At 32.3% G+C, this 23,248-nt stretch overlaps 4 protein-coding genes across 5 annotated transcripts; 1 reads left to right on the top strand and 3 right to left on the bottom strand.

Moving 5' to 3' along the window:
• Positions 1 to 1,901: 1,901 nt before the first annotated feature.
• On the bottom strand, positions 1,902 to 4,011 carry LOC123671534 (homeobox protein extradenticle). The gene has a single exon (XM_045605431.1). It carries the CDS (start codon positions 3,871 to 3,873, stop codon positions 2,782 to 2,784), a length of 1,092 nt encoding a protein of 363 aa, XP_045461387.1. The 5' UTR covers positions 3,874 to 4,011; the 3' UTR covers positions 1,902 to 2,781.
• A 210-nt stretch (positions 4,012 to 4,221) lies between these two features.
• On the top strand, positions 4,222 to 5,662 carry LOC123671535. Its single transcript, XM_045605432.1, has 2 exons — positions 4,222 to 4,406; positions 4,448 to 5,662. The coding sequence occupies exon 2, from the start codon at positions 4,484 to 4,486 to the stop codon at positions 5,375 to 5,377; it is 894 nt and encodes a 297-aa protein (XP_045461388.1). The 5' UTR covers positions 4,222 to 4,406; positions 4,448 to 4,483; the 3' UTR covers positions 5,378 to 5,662.
• A 132-nt stretch (positions 5,663 to 5,794) lies between these two features.
• On the bottom strand, positions 5,795 to 13,050 carry LOC123671533 (60 kDa SS-A/Ro ribonucleoprotein-like). 2 transcript variants are annotated; one of them, XM_045605430.1, is made up of 7 exons: positions 12,912 to 13,050; positions 11,862 to 12,532; positions 11,603 to 11,808; positions 11,204 to 11,412; positions 10,510 to 10,841; positions 10,229 to 10,454; positions 5,795 to 6,961 (listed from the first exon to the last, which is right to left on the bottom strand). In XM_045605430.1, exons 2-7 carry the CDS (start codon positions 12,499 to 12,501, stop codon positions 6,796 to 6,798), a joined length of 1,779 nt encoding a protein of 592 aa, XP_045461386.1. In that variant the 5' UTR covers positions 12,502 to 12,532; positions 12,912 to 13,050; the 3' UTR covers positions 5,795 to 6,795. The 2 variants fall into 2 exon arrangements, with proteins under 2 accessions (XP_045461386.1, XP_045461385.1); XM_045605429.1 differs by having other exon boundaries at positions 11,862 to 12,531; positions 12,843 to 13,041.
• Positions 13,051 to 13,305: 255 nt separating this feature from the next.
• On the bottom strand, positions 13,306 to 15,638 carry LOC123671536 (crossover junction endonuclease MUS81). Its single transcript, XM_045605433.1, has 5 exons — positions 14,516 to 15,638; positions 14,260 to 14,457; positions 13,967 to 14,198; positions 13,673 to 13,786; positions 13,306 to 13,619 (listed from the first exon to the last, which is right to left on the bottom strand). Exons 1-5 carry the CDS (start codon positions 15,535 to 15,537, stop codon positions 13,377 to 13,379), a joined length of 1,809 nt encoding a protein of 602 aa, XP_045461389.1. The 5' UTR covers positions 15,538 to 15,638; the 3' UTR covers positions 13,306 to 13,376.
• Between the last annotated feature and the right edge of the window lie 7,610 nt (positions 15,639 to 23,248).

The following is a 23,248-nucleotide window of genomic DNA, read 5'->3' on the forward strand; positions in this document are numbered from 1 at the left end:
GTATATTCATAATGTATCTGTGATTTTATTCATCTAGACTATCTATCAAGCGTACAATAAAATTTATCTATACAAGCCTTTTATTTGGGAATATCATTTTAGTTCATCAAGAAATTTTTTAACATATATATTGGTTATTATAAAAAAATTGGGTTTTTGACCATTTCTAAAATGTATTAGTTATTTTGCGAGTCTAAAAAGATTTGTTTTCCCTATAGAAACGGTCATTTAAAACAACATTAAATTCTAACCTCAAACAGATTGCTATAGTAACAATCTAATGAATCAAAATTATCCCTACAGTACAGTGCATCCCATTTTGGGTGAGACAGCCAGGTTTCTCGCTTGTTATTTAAAATAGAGCCTTGCGGTTTTCACGTTCCTGTCCTACTTCTTTGTGAAACTCAAGTTGGTCTTATCAGATTTTGCATAACTGTTTCCATTCAAGAGATACAGGGCGATTTCGGAAATTGATACTTTTCGGACACCTCCTTTATCTCCGAAATTATTAGAAATAATGCTGAGGTAAAAACTACGTCTGAATCAGAATTCTACGTAAAATCCAGTGGCGTACTCAATTTTTTTTTTCGGGGTAAGGTTTTGAAGATTCAACACAAACCTATATTTTTTTTAACACCCTGTATATCATTACTTCGTTGGATTCATTTTTTTCCCTTCAAAATGATGTATGATACTATGTAGGTAGGATGTTCAGAAATGTTAAAAAAACACTAAAACATCAAATAATGATGATTTTTTTTGTAAATAGGCCATGAATTTCACAAGTTTCAATAAGAGGATTATTATTTTTTTTTTTTTAAGTTGTAGGTCGTTGATGATACAAACATCCTTGTTGTTATTATGGCTACTATGCATTTGGGAGCATTGTTTTATCAAGTAGGCATTGGAGAGAAAAAAACCAATCTGATTTAACTGTCATCGCTATGAATTATTGATTCTTTTTTTATATGGGAAATCCATTGCCCATTTACAAAAAATCATCATTATTTGATGTTTTAGTGTTTTTTTAACATTTCTGAACATCCTACCTACATATTATCATACATCATTTTGAAGGGAAAAAAATAACGAATTCAACGAAGTAATGATATATAGGGTGTTCCATTAAAAAAAATATAGGTTTGTGTTGAATCTTCAAAACCATACCCCGAAAAAAAAATTGAGTACGCCACTGGATTCTACGCACAATTCTGATTCAGACGTAGTTTTTATCTCAGCATTATTTCTAATAACTTCGGAGATAAAGGAGGTGTCCGAAAAGTATCAATTTCCAAAATCACCCTGTATCTCTTGAATGGAAACAGTTATGCAAAATCTGATTAGACCAACTTCACTTTCACGAAAAAGTAGGACAGGAACGTGAAAACCGCAAGGCTTTATCTTAAAATAACAAGCGAGAAACCTGGCTGTCTCACCCAAAATGGGATGCACTGTACAATTAAATAATAATAAATTTAGTCATAACTGGTATTCATGTCCACTACATAGTTGAATATTTAATAAATTTAGTATTTTACTTCACGAAAAAAAACGTTTAAATCAATAAAGGAAACAAATACTTTCACATATTGCACTTGATTGTTCATATTTCCAAGTGACATTAATATTGGATTTCGGCGGACTTTGAATATTACTATTTTTATTTTGTTGGAAAATACAGGGTGTTCCTAATTTTGGAGGTGCTGAATAATATGAACAAATTTCAAATAGCCAATTAGTCTCACTAACTTTCACCAATGCAAGAAAATATTGATATTAAATTTAAACAAACTTGCAGTATCTTCAATTGATTAGTTCATCAAACGAAAAGAATTTTTTTTTGCTTAGTTTTTCAAAAATTTCTGATTCTAATAGATTCAATCATTAAAAATACAACAAAGTATAATTTAAAATAATATATATTTCAATTAAAGCGTTCAAATAAGGATTTCCAAGATTACATAAAAATAACCACAATTTTCTAATTTCAATTCCATGTATACCTATTGTTATACTTGGTTAAACATGTGTGAGTCATCAATTATAATTTCAGCACAAAAAATGCTCTTCAGTCGACGGTTAAACTAGCATAGTACACATTGAGTTTCAGTTTGAACGTTTGTTATGGAACTAAGGAATACACAAAATAATCTCACTAGAATTCACAAATTATATATGAACAAATAATCTCAAATCAATATCCACTTATAAATTACAACATAAAAATTCTCTATGTATATCCAAAAACAGATTTGAACAATTACAATTATAATCATTAGTAACCATTTATTTACAAACGAAGCGTCATAGCATAGAATAAAAAATTTCGTGTTCCGTATACAAATGTATGTTACATTCCAACAGATAGGAAGAATGCAATCATGAAAATTCACAGAATCCATCGCAGGTTAAAATAATTTCGGCTATTTTGAAACTGGTTTGGTTGGTCAAACTTTCACAACCTTTTCCACATAACTTTCCACACTATGCAATGCAAAGATATGAAAAAAAAGTATATTTGGAAGACTTAAATTTAAAAGTTCACTAGTGAGATAGAATAATTTAAAAACACGTATGTAAATGAACAAATCAGATTTTAACATAATTAAAAAAATTTGGTATATACAAACTTATGATATATTCAGCACCATAAGTAATTTTTCCATATTGTCTCACTAGTCAACTCATATACTCTTTCAACACATAAAACGATAACAAATTGATAAACAATAGAGAAATAGCATACTTCCTATCTTCATTCTTATCCCTTTAAGAAGTCTTTCAAGGTGATAATTGTTGTCCATGCATTGGATCATATCCACAACTACTTGCGTCATAAGCAGAACTTTGATCGTAAGCAGAGCCCATGGAATAACCCATGGAATCTTGTGGAGGAGCAGGAGACATCATCGGAGTTGGCGTGCCACTATACGGTGAGGCTCCTGCTGCTTTCTTTGCCGCATAAAGATTTGCTTCTTCCTGAGCTTTGCCGATATTCTTCTTGTATCTGATACGTTTATTGCCAAACCAGTTTGAAACTTGACTAACTGTGATTCCGCACTTCCTGGCCAGCTCTTCTTTAGCTTCTTCACTAGGATAAGGGTTAGATAAATGAGAATAGAAATATTCATTCAATATTTCTGATGCTTGTTTGCTGAAATTTCTACGTTTCCTTCTGGCATCTAAAAACCTAGACCTCAGAATCATCACTGCTTCACATGTTGACTGTTTAAGCTGCATTTGAATGGAACTAAATTTTTTATGAATAATTTGCACCATTCTCTCAATTTCTTTAGGGGTAATCGGTCTTGTACGAGATTGTTCTCTAAGTAAGTTCATTACATGTGTTGTGAATTCGTTGCAAGCCTGTTCATATTTTTCTAATTCTTGGTGATATATTTGGCGTATTTGCGCTAACTTAGCTCTATAATCCGAGTGTTCAATTGCATTGTCAGGTTGCCCTGCTTGAGCTGCAGCAGAGCCTGAGGCTGCTGCTCCAGCTCCTCCACCTTTTTCAGGACCTGCAACCCCTTCGGCTATTAGCATATTATCCAGCCGCATGAGTTGGGGGTCTGGAGGCTCTTCCTCTTGGGTGTTTCTCAAAGAGAGTACAGTCTTTTCTTTGATTTCACACAAAACTGAAAATAAGGCGGGTTTCATCCTATGGCAGTTCAATGTGTGTTTTCTCGCTTGAGCTTCGTCTAAACTTTGATCAGTAATGTTCATAATTTGCTGTAAAATTTCTGCAATGTCTTGTTTTCGAGGTTCATTTTCGCCACCAGTGGGGGCATCTCCCTGTGGATTCATTCCGTAAGGTTGGGGTGGCATAAGTCCACCTCCACCGTGACCCATCATTCTTGCCGGATCATCCATCACTGACCGTCACTTTTATGATTTATTAAGTTATTTTTCACACTGAACTCTTTTAAAAAAAGACGAAAAGATGGTGGCTGTTTGACAACAGCTTTGATAATGCAAAAAGCGCATGATTAAGTTTATGGATTGTTTACTCAACTACAGTATAGCCAACTAAACAGCTTAACTGTCATTTTTAGTAATATGCAGACCATAGATTAGTGAGATTTTTTTCGAGGATGATCTCTGAATCTAAGCTAGGGATGAGCAAGTGACAGAAAACTATCGACTATCGATAGTATCGACGAATCGACGAAAATTATCGAACCTTTTCTGAAAAAATATCGATATTTCGATATGCCCATCCCTAATCTAAGCAGCTGTCGAATTGTCACACATGTTGATTTCCCTGGCAGTTCGTTAATTTAAAAATATTTACTATTACTCCATGAATAGAAATTGCTAAAAAACGTTAATTAAATTTCAAGTATTGCGACATGTAAATTGTATAAAAAAAACCTTGTTTTTATTAATTCAAAGAAAAAACATATGTTATAAGGACAACATCAAAGATTTCGAAATCAATCTGTTGGTTCTATATAAATTGGTGATTATTCATATATGAAAAATGAAACAACGAAGTATTGCAGAATATATTAAATCACCAGCGGATCCTATGAAGGATTATAAAATTCAAAGTACAGATTGGCTAACAAAATCGAGTCCTGTCTCAAAAAGGATTAGATCTAAGAAAAATTCAACTCGAGCGATGTCAAAGTCTAAGACTAAAAATAAAACCTGTGAAACCCCAGTTCAGAATTGTACTACAGAAGTGAATAGTACACTCGAAAAGTGGATACAGAGAAAAAGAAGTGATAGCCCATGGGATCGTTTTAAGGAATTGGCTAAACATAATCAAACACAACAAAATGCTAAAAATGATACAAATACATCCAAACCTAGAAAAAAGCTAAAATTCTGTAAAAATGATTCTTTTGAAAAATATGGAGTTGTTCTTCCAACAGTGGATCAAATTTTAAATAATATGGATACAATACGAAAGGAGGGAAAAATTCTTGATGAGTATGATAAATTATATTGTGAAAGTGATATTGCAATACCTACCTCCCTTAAAACTATATCAGATTCTCCAGAAAAAACAATTCCTCTTCTAAGTTGCGAACATCTTTCTCAATTTGAACTCGACAAATATGTCATAAAGTATTTGGATTACCTTAAAGATATCTCGAAAGGAGTGGAGTATTCTCAAAGACATGAAACTTACAACAAATATAACTCCAAATCTAAACTGACTTTTAGTTTTAGCATGATCGTTTATAAGGAATCTCAGTTGGAATACTTAACCGAAAGAATTGAAGAATTGTTAGATCCTGAAGGAAAACGCACTGAATATTTATTTATGGTGATATTGCCAGAATTGTGTCTCAAAATATTCATGAATGAGTTTGAAATGAGTAAAACAGAAGCAGTTGACTATTTGAATCGTAGACCGGTTGACTAATATTTTTGTGGTTTTCTGTCAATGTACCTGGTGATTGGATTGAGGGTTGTGATTTCTCGTTTATATTAACTTTATGTATACTATGTATAGGATAATATTGAAATATATGTTTTTTCGTAGTTTCTAAGATGGTAACGCATTTACATTTTTCTTGACATATTCACCCATTTTGCAGTTATTTATTATAATGTATGCAGTTTGTTTCTTTTGTTATCATACTTGTTTTGTTCACCATTTATAGTTATAGTGCCTTTTTCTTATTATTAAAGCTTTCTTGTTCTCTTATTTGTTTATTCATTCATTCTTTGAGATAAAAAACATTGTGCATTTAAGTCTCTTGGGTTTCTTCCAAATTAGGTTTTCCATTATCTCGTTACCAAAAATTTTTGACTAAGGAAACTAAAATTAAAAACTGCATTGTCAAACATTCATTTTGTATTTCGATTGTACAAATGTGTTATAAAAATATATGATGTTAATAAAAAATTATCAGCTTTCATAAATTTCTGTAGAAAAGCTATTTCTAACTAATTAAATAATTATGAATCAACAAAATCCAGCTTTAATAATAACTAAAATATTAAATACCAATCGGTGAAGCCAAAAATTTCAATGTAACAAAAACAGAATAAATAATCTAATTAAAAAAATCATTCTTGCCGTCCAAAAGTCTTACAATCGCTGTCCCTGCCATTGTTTACAAATGAAAACATCACAGTAGTTAAGATTCAAAAAAAAAAAAAAAAAAAACAGTCCTTGGAATTAAGATTCAACAATATTTCGAAGAATTATCACATCTGTTGAGTTAGACAATTATTATTTATCACAAAAAGTTTAGTTAGGCAGCGATTGTGCTATGAAAAAACCATTAGTTTATATACTATCTATAAAAATTAAATATAAAAGGATGGATAAATTAAAGCGTGAAAAAATATGAATTTTCATGATACCAATACATTTAAAATTTGTGGTAACATACGAAATAAATGAACTACACTCTTGCGTACAAAATTTTTAAATAGTGTTTTACGCAACAACAACAAAGTTATCATTATCGAAACTGCAGGGTACTAACTGAATCATAAAAACATACATAATGGTTAGGTTAGGTTAGAAAACAGTAGGGTACATTTGGACTATGTTTTTCTGGTTTAGTTACCTGTAGTTTCTGATGATGACATCTTCGTTGTTGAAACTTGCATCACACATTAATTAAAAATTATGTAGACAGTAACTTCAGTTTTCAAGTTGTGGTAACCTCTACATAATTTCCAGTCGAGAGCCTGAATTTATCCATCCTTGAAAAATGTGGAATATAGAAATAAGTGCATCGTCTATTATTCCAAAATATTCAACAACTGGGTTATATATATATTCTATGCTATACTTGTCCGTTCAGACGTATAAGGTAAATTTTATTAATCCTTCTTCGGCTTACGCTTGTTTTTTATGGGGCCGATATCACCCTTCACAAAGGAGCGAATCACCTTGGGAAGTTCTGGGCAAAATCCGCATATTGTTAAACAATTCATGCTCTCACCAAACGGTGCCAAACTATGGGAACCCAGGCAGATCACGATAATTCTAAAAAAAAATTAGGATGTTAGACATTACGATCAGAAAGAATGTCGATATCAAGAAATATGTTATATTATAAGCCTAAAAAGGCCAATATTTTTTCAAGCTGAAAAATATCTAATGATCATTAGGTTATTGGCCAGCGAGAGCGTTTCAACTGGAAGAAATCCCAAACCTACTAGTAGAAAATGTAAGAGACAAAGGAGTATGCTCTCAAGTCATTTTTCAAAAATTGGAGGGTATTTGGAAAAACCTAATAATTTCGAAATGAATGAATTTATTTTGATGAGTTTATGAAAGTGAATACTAGAAGAACGAACGTGAGTACTGTCTTTTTGATAATCATTGAAAAACCTACTGGGTGTTCAAAATGAGACGATTCATTGATAGTTTATTCAAAAGTTCAAACTCATTCCAAACGACACAACCTGCATTTTATTTTTTTATTAGATATCAAATTTAATTATCTTTGAAAAACGATTGAATTTGAATTTTGTAAATTTATTAAGTTTTACCATTCTTGTGCCGAATATTTCATTCTAGGAAAGTATTTCAATGAAATAACTATAAAACTTTTCAATAATAACAAAAAAAAAACAGCGTATGGACAGTGGAATATTATATTCTACTACTACTTCTTCTATTTGCTGACAGCAGTCTATTTCAAAACTTGATAAGAAATTGTGAAATTGATTATAGGAAATTATGATTAATCTCAAACGATTGTAAATAACGGAGTAAGTTATTTTATTGTTGTTTGGACATCAAACATTATATTGAAAATATTTAGATAGAAATTATTATTCTGAAAAAATTGGAAATGTCAAAAATCATTGCAAATAACTCTAAAATTAGGTAAATTAGGCAGGATATACCTCAATAACTCTTTGAAACTAATAAAACTCTCTACCAAATGAGAAAATAAAATATAGGGTGTGCCATTTGGAATGAGACCATTCCAAATGTTTGAAAAAGTCATCAATGAATCGCCTCATTTTGAACACCAAGTAGAGTTCTCAATGATTATCAAAACGGAGGTACTTACCACCATACTTCTACTATCCACTTTCAAAATTTCATTCAAATAAATTCGTTGTTTTCGAAGTTATTAAATTTTTACAAAGAGCCTCCAATTTATGAAACATCGAAATAGCTCAAAAACGGTAAGTGAAACTTCGCACAAACTTGGGTTCACTTATTCCATGCAATCTGAAAATTCCTTGAAAAGCAGGGTGTTCCATAAGGAAAAAAAATTGAAAATTTCTGCGCTTAATAGAACGTCGCGTCAATAGTGAAACACCCTGTATATCGAAATAAGACCTAACGATTGCGACCATCCACGATTTTTTATTGGATATGGCTAGTGTAATACGGGATTTAGGTAACAAGATTATTGATTAGATACTTATTAGATAAGTGCAATTACATTTAAGATCGTTCAATCCCAAACTTCATTACAGTTCCCCGCCTCGTCCATAACCATGTCATCAGGACATCTATCGGGGGCATCCCCCAGATTCCTGTTCCCAATGATAACCCCGCCCTTGCTGACTCCGCCCTCGCGTGGCTTCGGTGGCAAAGCCCCGCCCACTTCGGCACCTCTCACACTCTCGCACTTGAAAAGCTGGCCGTTTATCCTTGTCGTTATCACTTCTGTGCCCCTCGGCACAATCTTGTTTTCGTAGCCGGCGTGGCAGACGCGGCAACAGCGCCGAACGACGTTATCTCCCAAGAAATGCACAGTGTTGCACCGTCGATCGTCGTACGATCGCGCCGTATTTACCAACAAGAACAGCAGCAACAAGGACACTCTGAACGATACCATTGTCAAACTACGTTTGGCTCATTGGAAATATTTCCACAATATTTATGCCCTTCCTGTGCTTAAAATGGGGCATATCATCTGACCTCTCTTTATCGACATTTTCACAGTTCGTTATAAGAGATTAGAACTCCTATTTATTCTTCTGGTAATTATTTATCATTGTTATTGTGATCATTAACCTTAACTGATTATCAGAATCTTAAAGCGAACTATTACTTTCCGGGAATTGTTAAATGAAATACATAAAAACATTTTTTGGGTTCCCTTTTTTATATTTTATCGATGGAAAACGATTATGTAAAAGTGGTAATTTGGAAAGTGAAAAAATTCTGCTGGTGACATATCAGGGGAATGATGTAATTTTTTTTTGACCAGAAATTTGTGATTGTGGTGTAAAATTTCAAGTTTTTTCGACAAATCGGTCTTTGAAAGTCTTTCAATCTTTCGAAAAACACAACACCGCAATAATCGATAAAAATTGTCAATACAGTTAATTTTTGATAGACTTCGACGTGCCCTTTTTTGTTTCAACTGAGTTCAAAAGCACCATTCTGAAGCTTGTTGACCAGTTGCAATGAATAAATTTGTGGTCGGAATTCATACATTTCAGTATATCTTCAGAGACTCATGAGTTCGCGGTAAATTAATCGTTTAAAATGGTTAAAATTTCAGTGGTCAATTCTCTCAGACTCAAACGACGATTTTCAGTCACTTTTCTCCACAAAATTTTCAATACATCTCTTTTGCTTTGGATGCACTGCACAAATTATTATTGATAAACTTAATTCACCTTAAAGTTACAATAGATTCTTCAAAAATTATTTCTATTGTAAAAATTTTCTGACAAAATATAGCACTGTAAACAAACTAAATAATAGATGACTCAAACTCTGTGTGAGTATAGAGATCAGTTATTCCAACTCAGCCAAAAAAAAGAATTTCAAGGATCTTTTCGAGCAGGATTTCTGAATAATATTTTCTCTAATTCTGTGGTTATTCCGTTCATTCTTCCACATCTTGTAGAACAAAATCGTGCGAGAATATATCAGAAACGCACAGTTTTCATGGTTATATTTTATTTTTCTATGTTGGTACTCCGAACTTTCCGCCACGGCTTTATCTGTCAATTCATCAATTTGCCTCAAAGGAATCAGTTCTGCCTACCAACATTTTTCAATGCAAAAATCACTAAATTATATTTATGGAAATATTTCATTAATTTCAATGAAAATGCAATGAATAAGTGAAAATAATGTATAATACTCGTACAGAAGGCTTATTCTACCACTCGTTCATTCCAAAACTCGCCACTTCGTGGATCGTTTTTGAATTTTGAACTCGTGGAAGAATATCAATGCCTTCTGCACTTGTATTATAAATAACTATTCCACCTACCAGGTTTTCTGACTGTGAAATGAATCATACTTCAAAAAAAAAAGTTCACTTACTTCACTTCCTCGTCTGTTCTTTTCAGATAATCCTGAAAAGCCTCTTTGAACATCTTTCTGAAATCCTTCGGATTGATAGGCAGAGATTTCACACTTTGGAGCACAAAAATAAAAACATCAACTTCTCTCTCTTGAGCTATGGCCCAATCGAACACATCGGCAGGTTTTATTTTCGACGGTTTAATTTCTTTGAGCTTCTTCAAATTTTGGCTGTAAGCATCTGGACCTACAAAGAGAGTTACACCCCAATCATCGATACTTATCAGAGATCAGACACTTACCGTTATTTAAATCCAAATCTTCTAATTGATGTTCGTTAAATACTTTCACTTCCATACTTCTCTCTGTCCGGCAGAAGTAAGTCGCTAAAGCCACTTCTGCTTCTAAACAGGTTATATTCCTCTGTTTGAAACAATTTCCACCGTACTCGGCAATGTCTAACACCAGCACGACATTCGAGTCTGAACCCAATACCGTAGGATCCAAAGGATAAGAATAATGCATGCATTGTTGCAAAACTTTTGATATCTCATTATCTTCAGGAATTGGAGAAGGAGTTTTGATTGGAAGTTTGTTAGTCTTGAGATAATACTCCAACTTGGGGTCGATTGGTCTGAAAAGTGGTTTTTTATTGAAAGCAAAATAGATGTAAAGTAGATATGGTGCAACTACTCAGGCCAACATTTTCTTTCAAAGAAGTATTCTATGTTTCTTTAATTTAGAACATAGACTAATGTCAGTATTATTTTCTATTTCTATGTCCAACTTATTTGAATATGTTATTGATAAATTTTGTTGTTGTTTAAAATCCATTGATATATGTATGAAATCTGTTATTAAAGAGTTTGAAACACCATATTTCATTGATACGATTGTGAACAAGTGTAGAGGTATTCAAAAGTTATATGTATTATCCTCTTGTTATGAAAGTATGTTTATTTAAGTCTTTAAAACTTATCACGATTAGGTACTCACTTGCCTCCCTTCAGTAAATTCCTCCAATGAATGAATAGCTCTAAAGCATTCACCTTGCGGAATCCTATGTTAGCAACAGTAAGCATTTCTTTTACCTTTGCATAAACTATGGAGGTTTCCATAGGTTCGAACATATTATACTTAAGAAATTTTGGTAGTAGATGAAGTAATTCTTCAATTGATAATTGGGGTATTATAGTACCCCATACCTTGAAGGAGAGATTATGAAGTATAGTTCATATACATATATTTGAGCTTTGTGTTATTTTTTATACATTTTGAACTCTTAAAGAAGTTGTATTAGGTTCAGCATGATATCAATAAAGATTATTTGAGAAATTAAAATGAGTTAATTTCACCTTTTTTCCTTGAGATATCTAAAAAAATATTTAAACTAACCTCCTGCACTTTAATATGCTTTGGATTCATATTCCTGTAGCTAGCATTCAATTCTTTGATAAGATCACAAAGTTTTTCGATGCTTATTTCAGGATCTTGTAAAGAATTCCATTTTTTTAAAGTTTCATAAATATCTGTGTTTCCAACTTCAGGTTTTTTCATACCTTTAAATCCATGTAACACATAATCGGTAACTATTAACTTTTCTGAAAATAATAAATTATTGTTTTGAAAATCAGATATTCAATATAAAAGTTACCAGCTGTTTCACTCTTATAATGAGACATCTTTATTAGATCTTTATACTGCCAACCATAATATCCATTGGCTGAGCCAACTTCATTGGCATATTCAGAAGGTGTTTTTTTCTCTAAAAATTTTCGAATAATTCTGCCAATGGAAGTTGTTATTTTATTATAGGTCTCTTCAGGCTTCAGGTCTCGTTCTTTACCTTTCATCATTGCGAAAATACTGATGAACTTGAAGAATTCTTCATTAGTTTTGCAGATATCTAGCACACAATCAGCAAGCTGATTTGTTGACTTATTTTCAGGAATATGGTTTCTCAAAGCATATGCTAGAACGTAAAATAAAGTAACACGTCTTGGTAAATTTACATCATTGTTTGCTTTTTTCAAAATATCCAGAAATGTTGGAATATTCTCTGCCTTCGTTAGAAGATTTCCAATGAAAGTGAGATTTACTGCAAAATTCTTCAAGAAATAGAGTTCTGGATTTCCAGCTATAAATCTGGGCGTAAGTTCAGTGAGATATATAACTCTCTTAAGCTTCTTAAGTTCCAAATCTGTTTCTACATTCTGAGATGATATTTGGGGTTTGTCAGGTGTTTGAGCTGTCTTTGATGTGTTTTTCTTTTTTGTTTTGTTAGATCTTGGCATTTTCTGCAGATTTTGAAGTCAACCTTTTTTTCTGGAAAAAAATTCAAATAGTAATAATAACAATGAGGAAAAATTTTGCATAATCATGTATGGAAGGACATTGTAATGATCTGAGTCTTTGTCTAAGAGCAAATCTGATAATTCATATATCTTATTTAAAGCAGTTTAGGATTAATTAAAATTTCCGAAAAATTGTATTAATCTGTAGTATTGTAATCTATATTTATTATTTGGTTAATATTTCATGCACCCATCTAACGTGAATATATTTGGTTATACACCCAATTTTAATTATTATCATTTCCTGTTAACAGAAAATAATTCACATAAAGAAATTTCACCTTATAGTTTTGATATAAAATGATAGAAGACGTAATTATAAATTTTGTTTAGAGGTTCAAAAATCTTACACTCGAAGATTTATTCCTCTTTACTTCAGGAATTCAGTCGATTTTCATAAATGCTTATAATGAAAATGTGACTGATAAAAAAATTGCAAAAGAAATTGAGCTGAAATGAAAATTATTGTAGAAAATCCAATTTCTAACCATAGAATACGAACAGCCCTTTTTTATAATCTATGAACATTTGACAACAAAACCAGAGAAAACTACTCCATAGATATTATATAACCATAGAATTTGTGTATTGATTTTAAAATTTATATAGTATTTAAATAAATATTCACTACAATCTTCATATAACGAATTTAATTAAGACATTAATGGGTTTTGTAGTGATTAACTAACTATTTAATTAGGTATAGATATCGGCCTCCATAATGACACAAATAAAACTAACATAGTAATGAAAAAATTGTAATAAATAATCAATAAAATTAAGTAAATAGCACCCCATCACAAAGAAATATTTGATCAAAAAGATATTTTTGTATATAACATGTATAAGGTTTCACCCAGTACAGGACCAATTTTTTTGCCTAGTTTGCCATATTTTATGTTGGACAGGATATTCACACTCTTCTTTTCATTCTCACTTATCATATCCTTCAATATTTTAAGAGTTGGATATTCCTGTACAATTGCTAATGCTTTTTCCACAGAAAGTCCTTTTATTTGCAACAACTGTCGGATAAACATTTCCTTCACTGTGAAAGTCTGCAAAAGCCAAATTAAAAAAACTAATATTTATACAACAGTAAATGACAAACCTTGGTTTTCGATGAATGCTTGTTGAAATCTAAGAAAAACATTAAGGGTACTAGATCATCAGTTATAGAAATATCACTTATATTTTCCTTTGGACAACTCACAATGGTTTTCTCCTGCAAAACAAATACAGATGAAATTCACTACAACTGCCGTATACATATAATCTTCTAATTGCTAAAAAAATCATTTGTTTGTCTTTCCACTAGTCCTCATAAAGAAAAAATTGTGGTTGACTCAAACCATATATCACGTTAAGGGACTTCTTTCCAAAAATAGGAGTACATCACACATACCTCATAATGTTTCTTGATAAGATTAGTCATACAAGACAAATATTCTGCGAGACCTCTGACTCCATCTACAATTTTTACAACAAACCCATCTTGTATCAACGTATTTACTATTGCTTGGTTACAAGAACTGAGAGGTAATCCCACATGTTGATCTTTTGTACCATAACTTTCTATCATGTAGATCATATTCTTTAAGCCGCATTGTTTAATTCGAAATTTTTGCTCGTGAAATCTGAAAAAAGGTATCAAAGTAAATCGAGACAAAATATTTAATTGAGGAACCTTAATAGCACCTTCCGTCTTTGATACTACTAGCTAAATCATCCATTCTCTTTCTTTCTACAATGTATGGGGCAATCAATTCTTTTCCAGAAATCTTATGCCGACAGATCCAGCAGTAATCCCCCACTTTCAGATTTCTCACTTCGTACTTAATATCCAAACGTTCCAATTCACTCGAAATTGCATTACTTTTTGGATCTATTTGTTTACTGTAAGAAAAAGAGAATTAAAATCAACTATAAGGACTGTTTTCAAACAACTATTTACCCGCCAGTTTCTTGAGTATCTACAAATAATAAAATCTCAAATGAATATGGTGACATTATGAAATCTTCATGTTCTAACACTTCACTAACTTTATTTTTATCTTTGGTGGCTTTCTTTTCTTTGACTGCAGTTGATTTCGTTCCTAATTTTTCACCTTTTGATTCTGCCATATGTTTTTCCTTTTTATTTTTGTTGATATTATCTACTCCTGAAAACACACCACAAATTTCCTTCAATTCATTACTGATTGGAGGAACCTGTTCAGATACAATACAGTTCATTTTGTCAATTTTTTCATCATCTGAATCGCTAAGAACAACACATTCAGTACAGCTAGTAGTTGGTTTAGAGAAAATTTCTCCTGATGTGTTAACTGAATTATCCATTGATTCAGTTCTGTTATATAATTTACATCCTAAAATAATTCCTTCAGGTGTTAATGAAAATTTGGCAGGGTTACCGTGTTTCTCAACTAATTTTTTACTGATTAGCGTTTTCATTGAATTCCACGATGTGTAAAAACTGCCAACTTCGGCTTTGGTGAAAGAATTATCACAATGAGGTTGTGCTTCTTTGATCAGGTCTTTTTTTAACATGAAACCTTCATAATCACTGTCCAATGATTTTTTATACAAAGCTACTAAAATTGCATAAGCTCCAGATCTATATGTAGGGATATATTTATCATCATTTACAGGATTATGTTGTATGTTTTTAGAAGTTGTGGATTTTCTTTTTTTAGGAGTTTTAGAAATTTGTACATCAGGATTGCCTGATTTACTTTTGTGGTTCATTAAAGATTCATCTAACATATCACATAGTTTGTTGCCAAAACCTTTCAAAATCTTGCAATCTTTCCCACTTTCCAGAGGCAGGGGATATTTTCGCAAAGAAGCGAGAGCCAAAGAATAAGCATGTGCACTTTTTGAATTTTTCTTTTTTGCCCCATCTCTCCATTCTTCTATCCATTTCACAAATAATGGATTAGGATTTTTATATTTCACTGATACCCTGCTATCCATGATCAAAGCAATATTTATTCCATGTTATTGTTCATTTGAATTTGAAATAGAATTTGTGAGGTTAGGTCCGGTGAGGACTTTTCAACTAATGTTATGGTTGGTTTATGCACCATTCCTTAGAACCACAGAATACTAAATATTAGAACTAAAAACCAAGAACTAAGAATTTTACCTGAAAATTGGTGGATGAATTAATTACAATTACTGCCTTCATTGAGCTTCAATTGGTCATAAACCTGAGTCCCTTCAGCCAGTTACATAGATGACACTTATGGAAATCACTTTTTTGTAAAATGTTGTAAAGGTTATTATATATTTATAATTGAGTACATATTTGTACAAAAACACTATCTAAGCCAAAAAAATTAAGGGACTTCAGCAGTTTGAGGTCTGCATAGCAATGTTTTTCAATAGATACCTATAAAACTCATCACAAAAGGCTTTTTTGTGCTAGAAGATTGATTGAATATATTTCAGGAGTAAATTACATTATTGGTGGATGAATTAATAACAATAACTGCCTTAAATGAGCTGAAATATTAAATAAACCTGAGTTGGAATGGAAATCACTCTTTATGTTGAATGTTGTCCCCCTTAATAATTATTAATTAATTATATTAGACATTTTGTTCGATTTTTTGCTTAATATATTCTATGGTTCTGATGATGTGAAGAACATGAAATTATGTTCCAAGCTTGAAATTTAAAATCTGTTAGATTTGAATATTTTATGATTTCAATGATGTGATCAGCATGAAATTGTTATTCTATATAAACACGCAAAATCTAAACAAGATCGAATCTTTTAGTATTTTTTTTCGATAGTCTTATTATTCTGGTTGTTCGAATCAATAAACCTCACTCTGACTGCAGAAAATCTTTGAACGGAAATGGTAATAAACCAGTTCAAAGGAGTAATTTTTTTTATTCCATTTTCCAATCAAGATTTTTCTATTTCCTAGCAAAATTCGAACTGTACCAAATTATATCGAACCGAAATGAGATACATGTTTAATATTCTTTCATTTGTTTATCAGGGTGCAATTGGAAAAATTCATTTATCATGTTATAGTCTCGCGCAGGTGTTTGAAACTTTGTCGAAATCTTTTGATCCGAGAAACCTGTGCTTTTGTTTTTAGCGATTCTAGTGGCCATTTTGTGATGAGTGATTTTTGAGTATTTTTGAGCTGAATTGAAGTGGATTTCATAAAAAAAATGTGAGTATTACTGATTTTTTCAATCTAACTCGTGTTCTAATTGGTCTTTTTTATGTTTTTCGGTTACTTCTTCTCCTTATTCTTAACTTTTCGAATGTAATTGAAAACTGCTTTGAAATGTAAAGTGCGTCATATCATAACGCATCTTTGATGATCATTCAATAGTAGTTCATTCTGGAATTGGGGAATTTGAGTCTAAATAGTTCATCATATACATTACGTCCATATAAAAATTGAAAAAGAATTCATCAGAATATTCGATTAAGTTCAACCCAAAGTCTAAATCAAGTTGATGTTGTTTCCAAATTTCATATCTGTGCGCATTACAATATTCTTTGGCTCACTACTACTTGACTTTTATTCCTGTTTTTCATAATTTATATTCGACTCTGAAACAGAATTGATATTCCTTAGTTATTCCAGAAGGAATGAGGTGATGAACTATTAAGGTATTCCTTGATATTTAATGATTGAGTAGCGAAAATATTTCAAAATTGTTTATTATTTTCAGAAGTAACAGCTGATGGATATGTTGAATGTTGGAAAAGAAGTCTTCAATTCCTACTTATCGTAATTCATCGTTTTTGAGATAGTAAGAAGAGAAAATACGTTAAATACAAATTGAAGGACTCAATTCTGGAATTTCTATCTGGGAATAGATACTCAACATGTCTCGACTTTTTCAGAAAATGGGAAAGAGGTTTTTTTCACAAAAAAGTGTGAGTGTTACTGATTCTTTTTATCTAACTCACTAATTTATTTGTATTATGTTTTTCGGTTAATTCTTCCTCTTATTCTTCACATTTGCAAGTTAATTATTGAAAAGTGCTTCAAAATGTAAAGTGCGCTTATCATTCCTTTTTCAAATTAATTCAACAGTGGTATATTCTAGGATTTGGAAATTCGATTCAAATTGTTCAAATGTTCAAATTGAGTCAAACCAAAATATAAATCAAGTTGATGTTATTTCCAAATTTCATATCTATGCGCATCTTATAAAAGGACAATTTTCTGTGTCTCACTAATTTACTTTTATTTCTGCTTTTCATCATTTAGTTTCGACTCTATAACAGAATTGATTATTCTTGATTATTCTTGTGGGATTGAGGATTTATTTCATTAAAATATTCTTGGTATTAAATGATTGAGTAGCGAAAAGATTTCAAAATCGTTCGAATTTTCAGAAGTAACAGCTGATATGTGTTGGATATTAGAAAAGAATTTTTTTTAAAGGATCGTAATTCATTTTTTTTAGATAGTATGAGAAGAAAATACGTTAATACAATTTGAAGGACACAATTTTGGATTTTCAATCTAAAAATAAGAACTCAACATGGCTTGATCTCTTTAGAAAAGAGGAAGGTGAGGAAGGAACTTACTAGGTGAGAAACTTCTAAACTTTTTCTGGTGTTGGAATATTCTGCTTTTTTAAACCTTTTTTTTCTATTTCTGCGAACTCATAATTATGTTTTTACGTCCAAAATTCGCCAAACCGTTCGAATTTGTAATTTAGCAGGGTGTAAGATTATGGAATAATAAAATTTCAAAAACACCCATTGCGGTCCTAGAGATGTTGTCTCCAGCGGCGAAATTGGCGCATGAATTAACGAGCGCTCAAAAGCTTCTGACTTCACGTAACTGCTTTCCCCATTTTTGTTCTATATTCTGCTCGAATTTTCTCTGATTCTGAAGATGTGGTCAACACGAAATTTATCATATTACTCAAAGTTGCTATTTAATATCTTAGCATATAGATAGAGGGGTTTTTTTAGAGCTATTGAACTTTGAATTGCAATAAAATAACGATGGATTATTCGATTGACATGAATTTCATTTATCCGCAAGATAATCTTGTGGCATTACATTTTAAATATGATTTCTGGCATATGACCGCCACGGCTGGCTCGGATGTAGTCCAATCTAGACGTCCAATTTTCGATGACTTTTTCCCACATTTGTGGCCGTATATCGGCAATAACACGGCGAATGTTGTCTTCCAAATGGTCAAGGGTTTGTGGCTTATCCGCATAGACCAATGACTTTACATAGCCCCACAGAAAGTAGTCTAGCGGTGTCAAATCACAAGATCTTGGAGGCCAATTCACAGGTCCAAAACGTGAAATTAGGCGGTCACCAAACGTGTCTTTCAATGAATCGATTGTGGCACGAGCTGTGTGACATGTTGCGACGTCTTGTTGGAACCACAGCTCCTGGACATCATGGTTGTTCAATTCAGGCATGAAAAAGTTAGTAATCATGGCTCCTTACCGATCATCATTGACTGTAACGTTCTGGCCATCATCGTTTTTGAAGAAGTACGGACCAATGATTCCACCAGCCCATAAAGCGCACCAGTCAGTTTTTCTGGATGTATCGGTGTTTCGACATACACTTGAGGATTAGCTTCACTCCAAATGCGGCAGTTTTGTTTGTTGACGTAGCCATTCAACCAAAAGTGCGCTTCATCGCTAAAGAAAATAAAATGGACGTAGTGCGCGATACGTTTTCCGCACACAACCATTATTTTCGAAATGAAATTGCACTATTTGCAAGCATTGTTCAGGCGTGTTCATCCAGAAAAACTGACTGGTGCGCTTTATGGGCTGGTGGAATCATTGGTCCGTACTTCTTCAAAAACGATGATGGCCAGAACGTTACAGTCAATGGTGATCGGTATAGAGCCATGATTACTAACTTTTTCATTCCTGAATTGAACAACCATGATGTCCAGGAACTGTGGTTCCAACAAAACGGCGCAACATGTCACACAGCTCGTGCCACAATCGATTTATTGAAAGACACGTTTGGTGACCGTCTAATTTCACGTTTTGGACCTGTGAGTTGGCCTCCAAGATCTTGTGATTTAACACCGCTAGACTACTTTCTGTGGGGCTATGTAAAGTCATTGGTCTATGCGGATAAGCCACAAACCCTTGACCATTTGGAAGACAACATTCGCCGTATTATTGCCGATATACGGCCACAAATGTTGGAAAAAGTCATCGAAAGTTGGACGTCCAAGTTGGACTACATCCGAGCCAGGCGTGGCGGTCATATGCCAGAAATCATATTTAAAATGTAATGCCACAAGATTATCTTGCGGATAAAAAAATTTTATGTCAATCGAATAATCCATCGTTGTTTTATTGCAATTTAAAGTTCTATAGCTCTAAAAAAAACACCCTACAATACAATATGAATTTTTTGCATTCTGAAAACTTCACGTCTGTTAGGGCGGCAAATTGTGTTTGAGCATTGAGCATAGAGTGACAGTTTCGCTTGCGTTGGCTTGGCTCTGCCACCTACCTGTATATTCCTGAAGACCTCTTTCTTCAAATATACAGAGATAACATCTCTTATCTCTGCCCCTGCCTGGAGGTATATTTTCGTTAACATAGAGGTCATATGATAAATTTTTGCGACGAAAAAAAAAACAAACTACTTCGAATTTCTTTATTTAGAACGTTTCTTTGTACCCAAAAAACTACATAATTATCTAATATAATTCACCGGTTTATCAATGAAAAATGTGTAGAATATTCGATTTTTTCTCGAACCAATCAGACAATGAATTGTATAACAATATGAAAGATGAAGAAAGTTGGACTATCAATCAGCTTCATAACTAAAAGGTCCATAAAACAGTATTACAAATATAAAGAAAAATATCAGAATTTTTGATTATCAATTCATGAGGATCATGAACGTGATCGTTTGCTTGATAATTGCAGAAAAGAACCAAAAATATTATGAATACTGAAACTGTAAAAATGAATTAATGAATGAAATGAATAATTTCATTGGTATTTCAAACATATTCCATACTATGCCGTTCAAAAAACAAGAATAGGCAATGTTCATAATAATATTTTATTCAAGAACCTACAATATTCAGTTTTTCATTCAAATGCAAATATCAAGTTGCTAATCTATTTTTTCAATCAAATTATTTCAGGAATATCCTTTTCACGCACCTCGAGTTAACCCCAAATTACCAATAAAAATTTTTGGGAATCTCACATATATCGCCATTTAGATGCGATTCGTCTAGAGGGAGAGTTCAAGAAGTCTGTTAATTTTTTTTGAAACTCACTAAAAAGAGGTCTTCTTCAACAAAAAATTAAGAAAGGGAATTGAAGGCTATTTGAAGAAAAATGAAAATATTTTTTTTTCAATAAAATTTAAGTGAGTAAAATATGAATTACCGAATGTAGGTTGGTACAGGTAAATTAATTCAAAATCTGGTTTATCAACTGACCTCTTGAACCCTTCTCAACAGTCAAATGATTAATTCAATCAGAATATCATTCAATACATTTACAGGTAATTTCATTCAACTTGACTCGGTAAATTGTAACCAAATGTTGACTTTTCAGATATGTCAGGACCAAATACAAGAATTCAATGGAACACCTGCATTTGGTCATGACATATCTGCAAAGTCCTGATGTGAAACGATCTCTGTTAACATAATTTCTTCAAGTGTTTTTTATCATAATATTTTAGATTTGAAGATTTATTTGTACTTTTACCTTCAATGAGTGATCACATTTATTATACAGAGTGTTTGTGAATAAATACGACCAATTTCAGAGTATGATTCTGCGTGAAAAAATAATTACAATTTGTTGTATAATTTGTTTGCAGATGGTTCGTATTTTGAGACACACTGCTGTTGCTCTGAATTTTTTGAAAAGAAAAAACTTGTACGTTTTTGAGATATTTTCAACTGAAAATCATTTTTGAATTCCTCGTCAATTTTTTTTCATTTGACTTCATAACTTTAATACATTACAAAGAGCCATCTAAAAATGAATAATGTATTGGAGAAATATAAAATAATCGTTAATATATGTTCAAATGCTTCATACGAAAAGAAGCCACAAATTGAACGAGTAATTGAAAAATGATTTTAGTTTGAAATATCTTGGTTGTGTACCATTTTTTTCTCAAAAAAAAAAAAAAATGCCAATGATATATGAGTCACTAGGTCAGTTTTTAAGAAGAACTTTAACAACCCATTTCTTGGAATACGAAGTATTTTCGAATACGAATTATACAGGGTGTTTCAAACTTCTTTTTCAAGATTTCAGAGGCGTACTACAAAGAAGTTTATGGAGCGGAAAAGGGCTTGACCCTTGAGAAAATATCTCCCTATTACAATCAATCGGTATACAGGATGATGTAAACCCTAAAAATTCACTTATTTTTCAAATTAAATATCTCGAAAACTGAAAGACCTATGGAGAAAAAAATCTCGAAACTCAAACGCTCTGTGGTTAAGTAACGAAGCGTTTGCTGTTTATGAAAAAAAGTCATATTTCGACCTGAAAAATACGCCCCTGAAACCTTGAAAATAAATTTTGAAACACCCTGTACAGCAAACTGTAATTATGATTAAGATGAACCGAGTCCAAAGTTTTACCTGAAAATGTATCGCTCCAGAATATTCCAGTAAACCATAACAGAATTTTCCGAATGAATATCGATTTGAGAAAATTCCGAATATGTAGAAAAAACCCAAACAGGAACTAGAATTACTCATTCATATCGGATGCACACAATTCAAATATACAGGTAATCAATTAAAATTTTTTTTCTGAGCACTTCAATTTCACCTATATCATCACATTATATAATAATTACATAATACTTTTCTTCAGAAATATTGCTATTTAAATTGTATGTTGAAGCAAGTTACGCGTTTTATTTATTAAATTTTTTTTTAGATGATGAGCTCTTGTGCGTTGCGTGAGGTTCCGAATTTTTGGAAAAGTTCACGGGCTAACCCTCGTCGATTTTCTTTATTCGGTTGAGGTGGGCAATTTTTCGAACGTAAAAGGCATTTCGGAGAATATCGAGCACCTGAGGTTTTGAGTTTATCGACGTAATTTTTGCATTAATTTCGAAAATGCAGTAAAAAATTATTTGGAAAACCCAATGAGAATTGATAAGTTTAAGAAAAAACACTGTAATTGCACTTTTGAGTTAGGTAAAGACAGTGTAGTGACTCAGTCTGATCAAGAGATGGGGTTATGAGTGTCGCGCCACACTTTACCCTGCCTCCGGCGGATTTATAGAGGTCACAGTGTTGCAGCAGAGTCACCTCTCCACGATGGTGTGAGAGGGTGTTTTTAAGGCAGAGATCGCTGGATTGTCTAACTGAAAAGTCTACCAGCGATCTCGGGACGAAACACCGTAATCCTCTGGGAGAGAGGGGCACCTACATAAATTTGGCTTGAGAAAGACTCGCCAAAACAGTATTATTTCGTTAATGTGAGTATTTTTTGAACTTTTCTTCCATGAACGAGTTAGAAACGAGAAACCTAGTCAAAATTTCGCTGTTTTAAGAACATCTAGCATTAGATTGAGATGAAAGAAAAAGGAAGATAACAGCGACTTATAAAATTCTCTAACAGTAATATACACACCGTCAAAATAAGGAGAGCAGGCAAAACTCCAAGGAAGTTTGTAGTTCATTTTATCTTAAACTC

This window comes from Harmonia axyridis, chromosome 1 (assembly GCF_914767665.1).
Source record: "Harmonia axyridis chromosome 1, icHarAxyr1.1, whole genome shotgun sequence".
In the NCBI taxonomy this organism is placed as follows: Eukaryota; Metazoa; Arthropoda; class Insecta; order Coleoptera; family Coccinellidae; genus Harmonia; species Harmonia axyridis.

Excerpts from the sequence above, each read along its gene's own strand:
- LOC123671534 (XM_045605431.1), bottom strand. The coding sequence starts at position 3,873 with ATGGATGATCCGGCAAGAATGATGGGTCACGGTGGAGGTGGACTTATG.
- LOC123671535 (XM_045605432.1), top strand. The coding sequence starts at position 4,484 with ATGAAACAACGAAGTATTGCAGAATATATTAAATCACCAGCGGATCCT.
- LOC123671533 (XM_045605430.1), bottom strand. The coding sequence starts at position 12,501 with ATGCCAAGATCTAACAAAACAAAAAAGAAAAACACATCAAAGACAGCT. Across the intron at positions 11,809-11,861 it reads TTATAAGAGTGAAACAGCTG|AAAAGTTAATAGTTACCGAT; the intron begins GTAACTTTTATA and ends TATTATTTTCAG. Across the intron at positions 10,842-11,203 it reads AATTTACTGAAGGGAGGCAA|ACCAATCGACCCCAAGTTGG; the intron begins GTGAGTACCTAA and ends ACCACTTTTCAG.
- LOC123671536 (XM_045605433.1), bottom strand. The coding sequence starts at position 15,537 with ATGGATAGCAGGGTATCAGTGAAATATAAAAATCCTAATCCATTATTT. Across the intron at positions 14,199-14,259 it reads AGTAGTATCAAAGACGGAAG|ATTTCACGAGCAAAAATTTC; the intron begins GTGCTATTAAGG and ends ACCTTTTTTCAG. Across the intron at positions 13,787-13,966 it reads TTATCAAGAAACATTATGAG|GAGAAAACCATTGTGAGTTG; the intron begins GTATGTGTGATG and ends TTTGTTTTGCAG.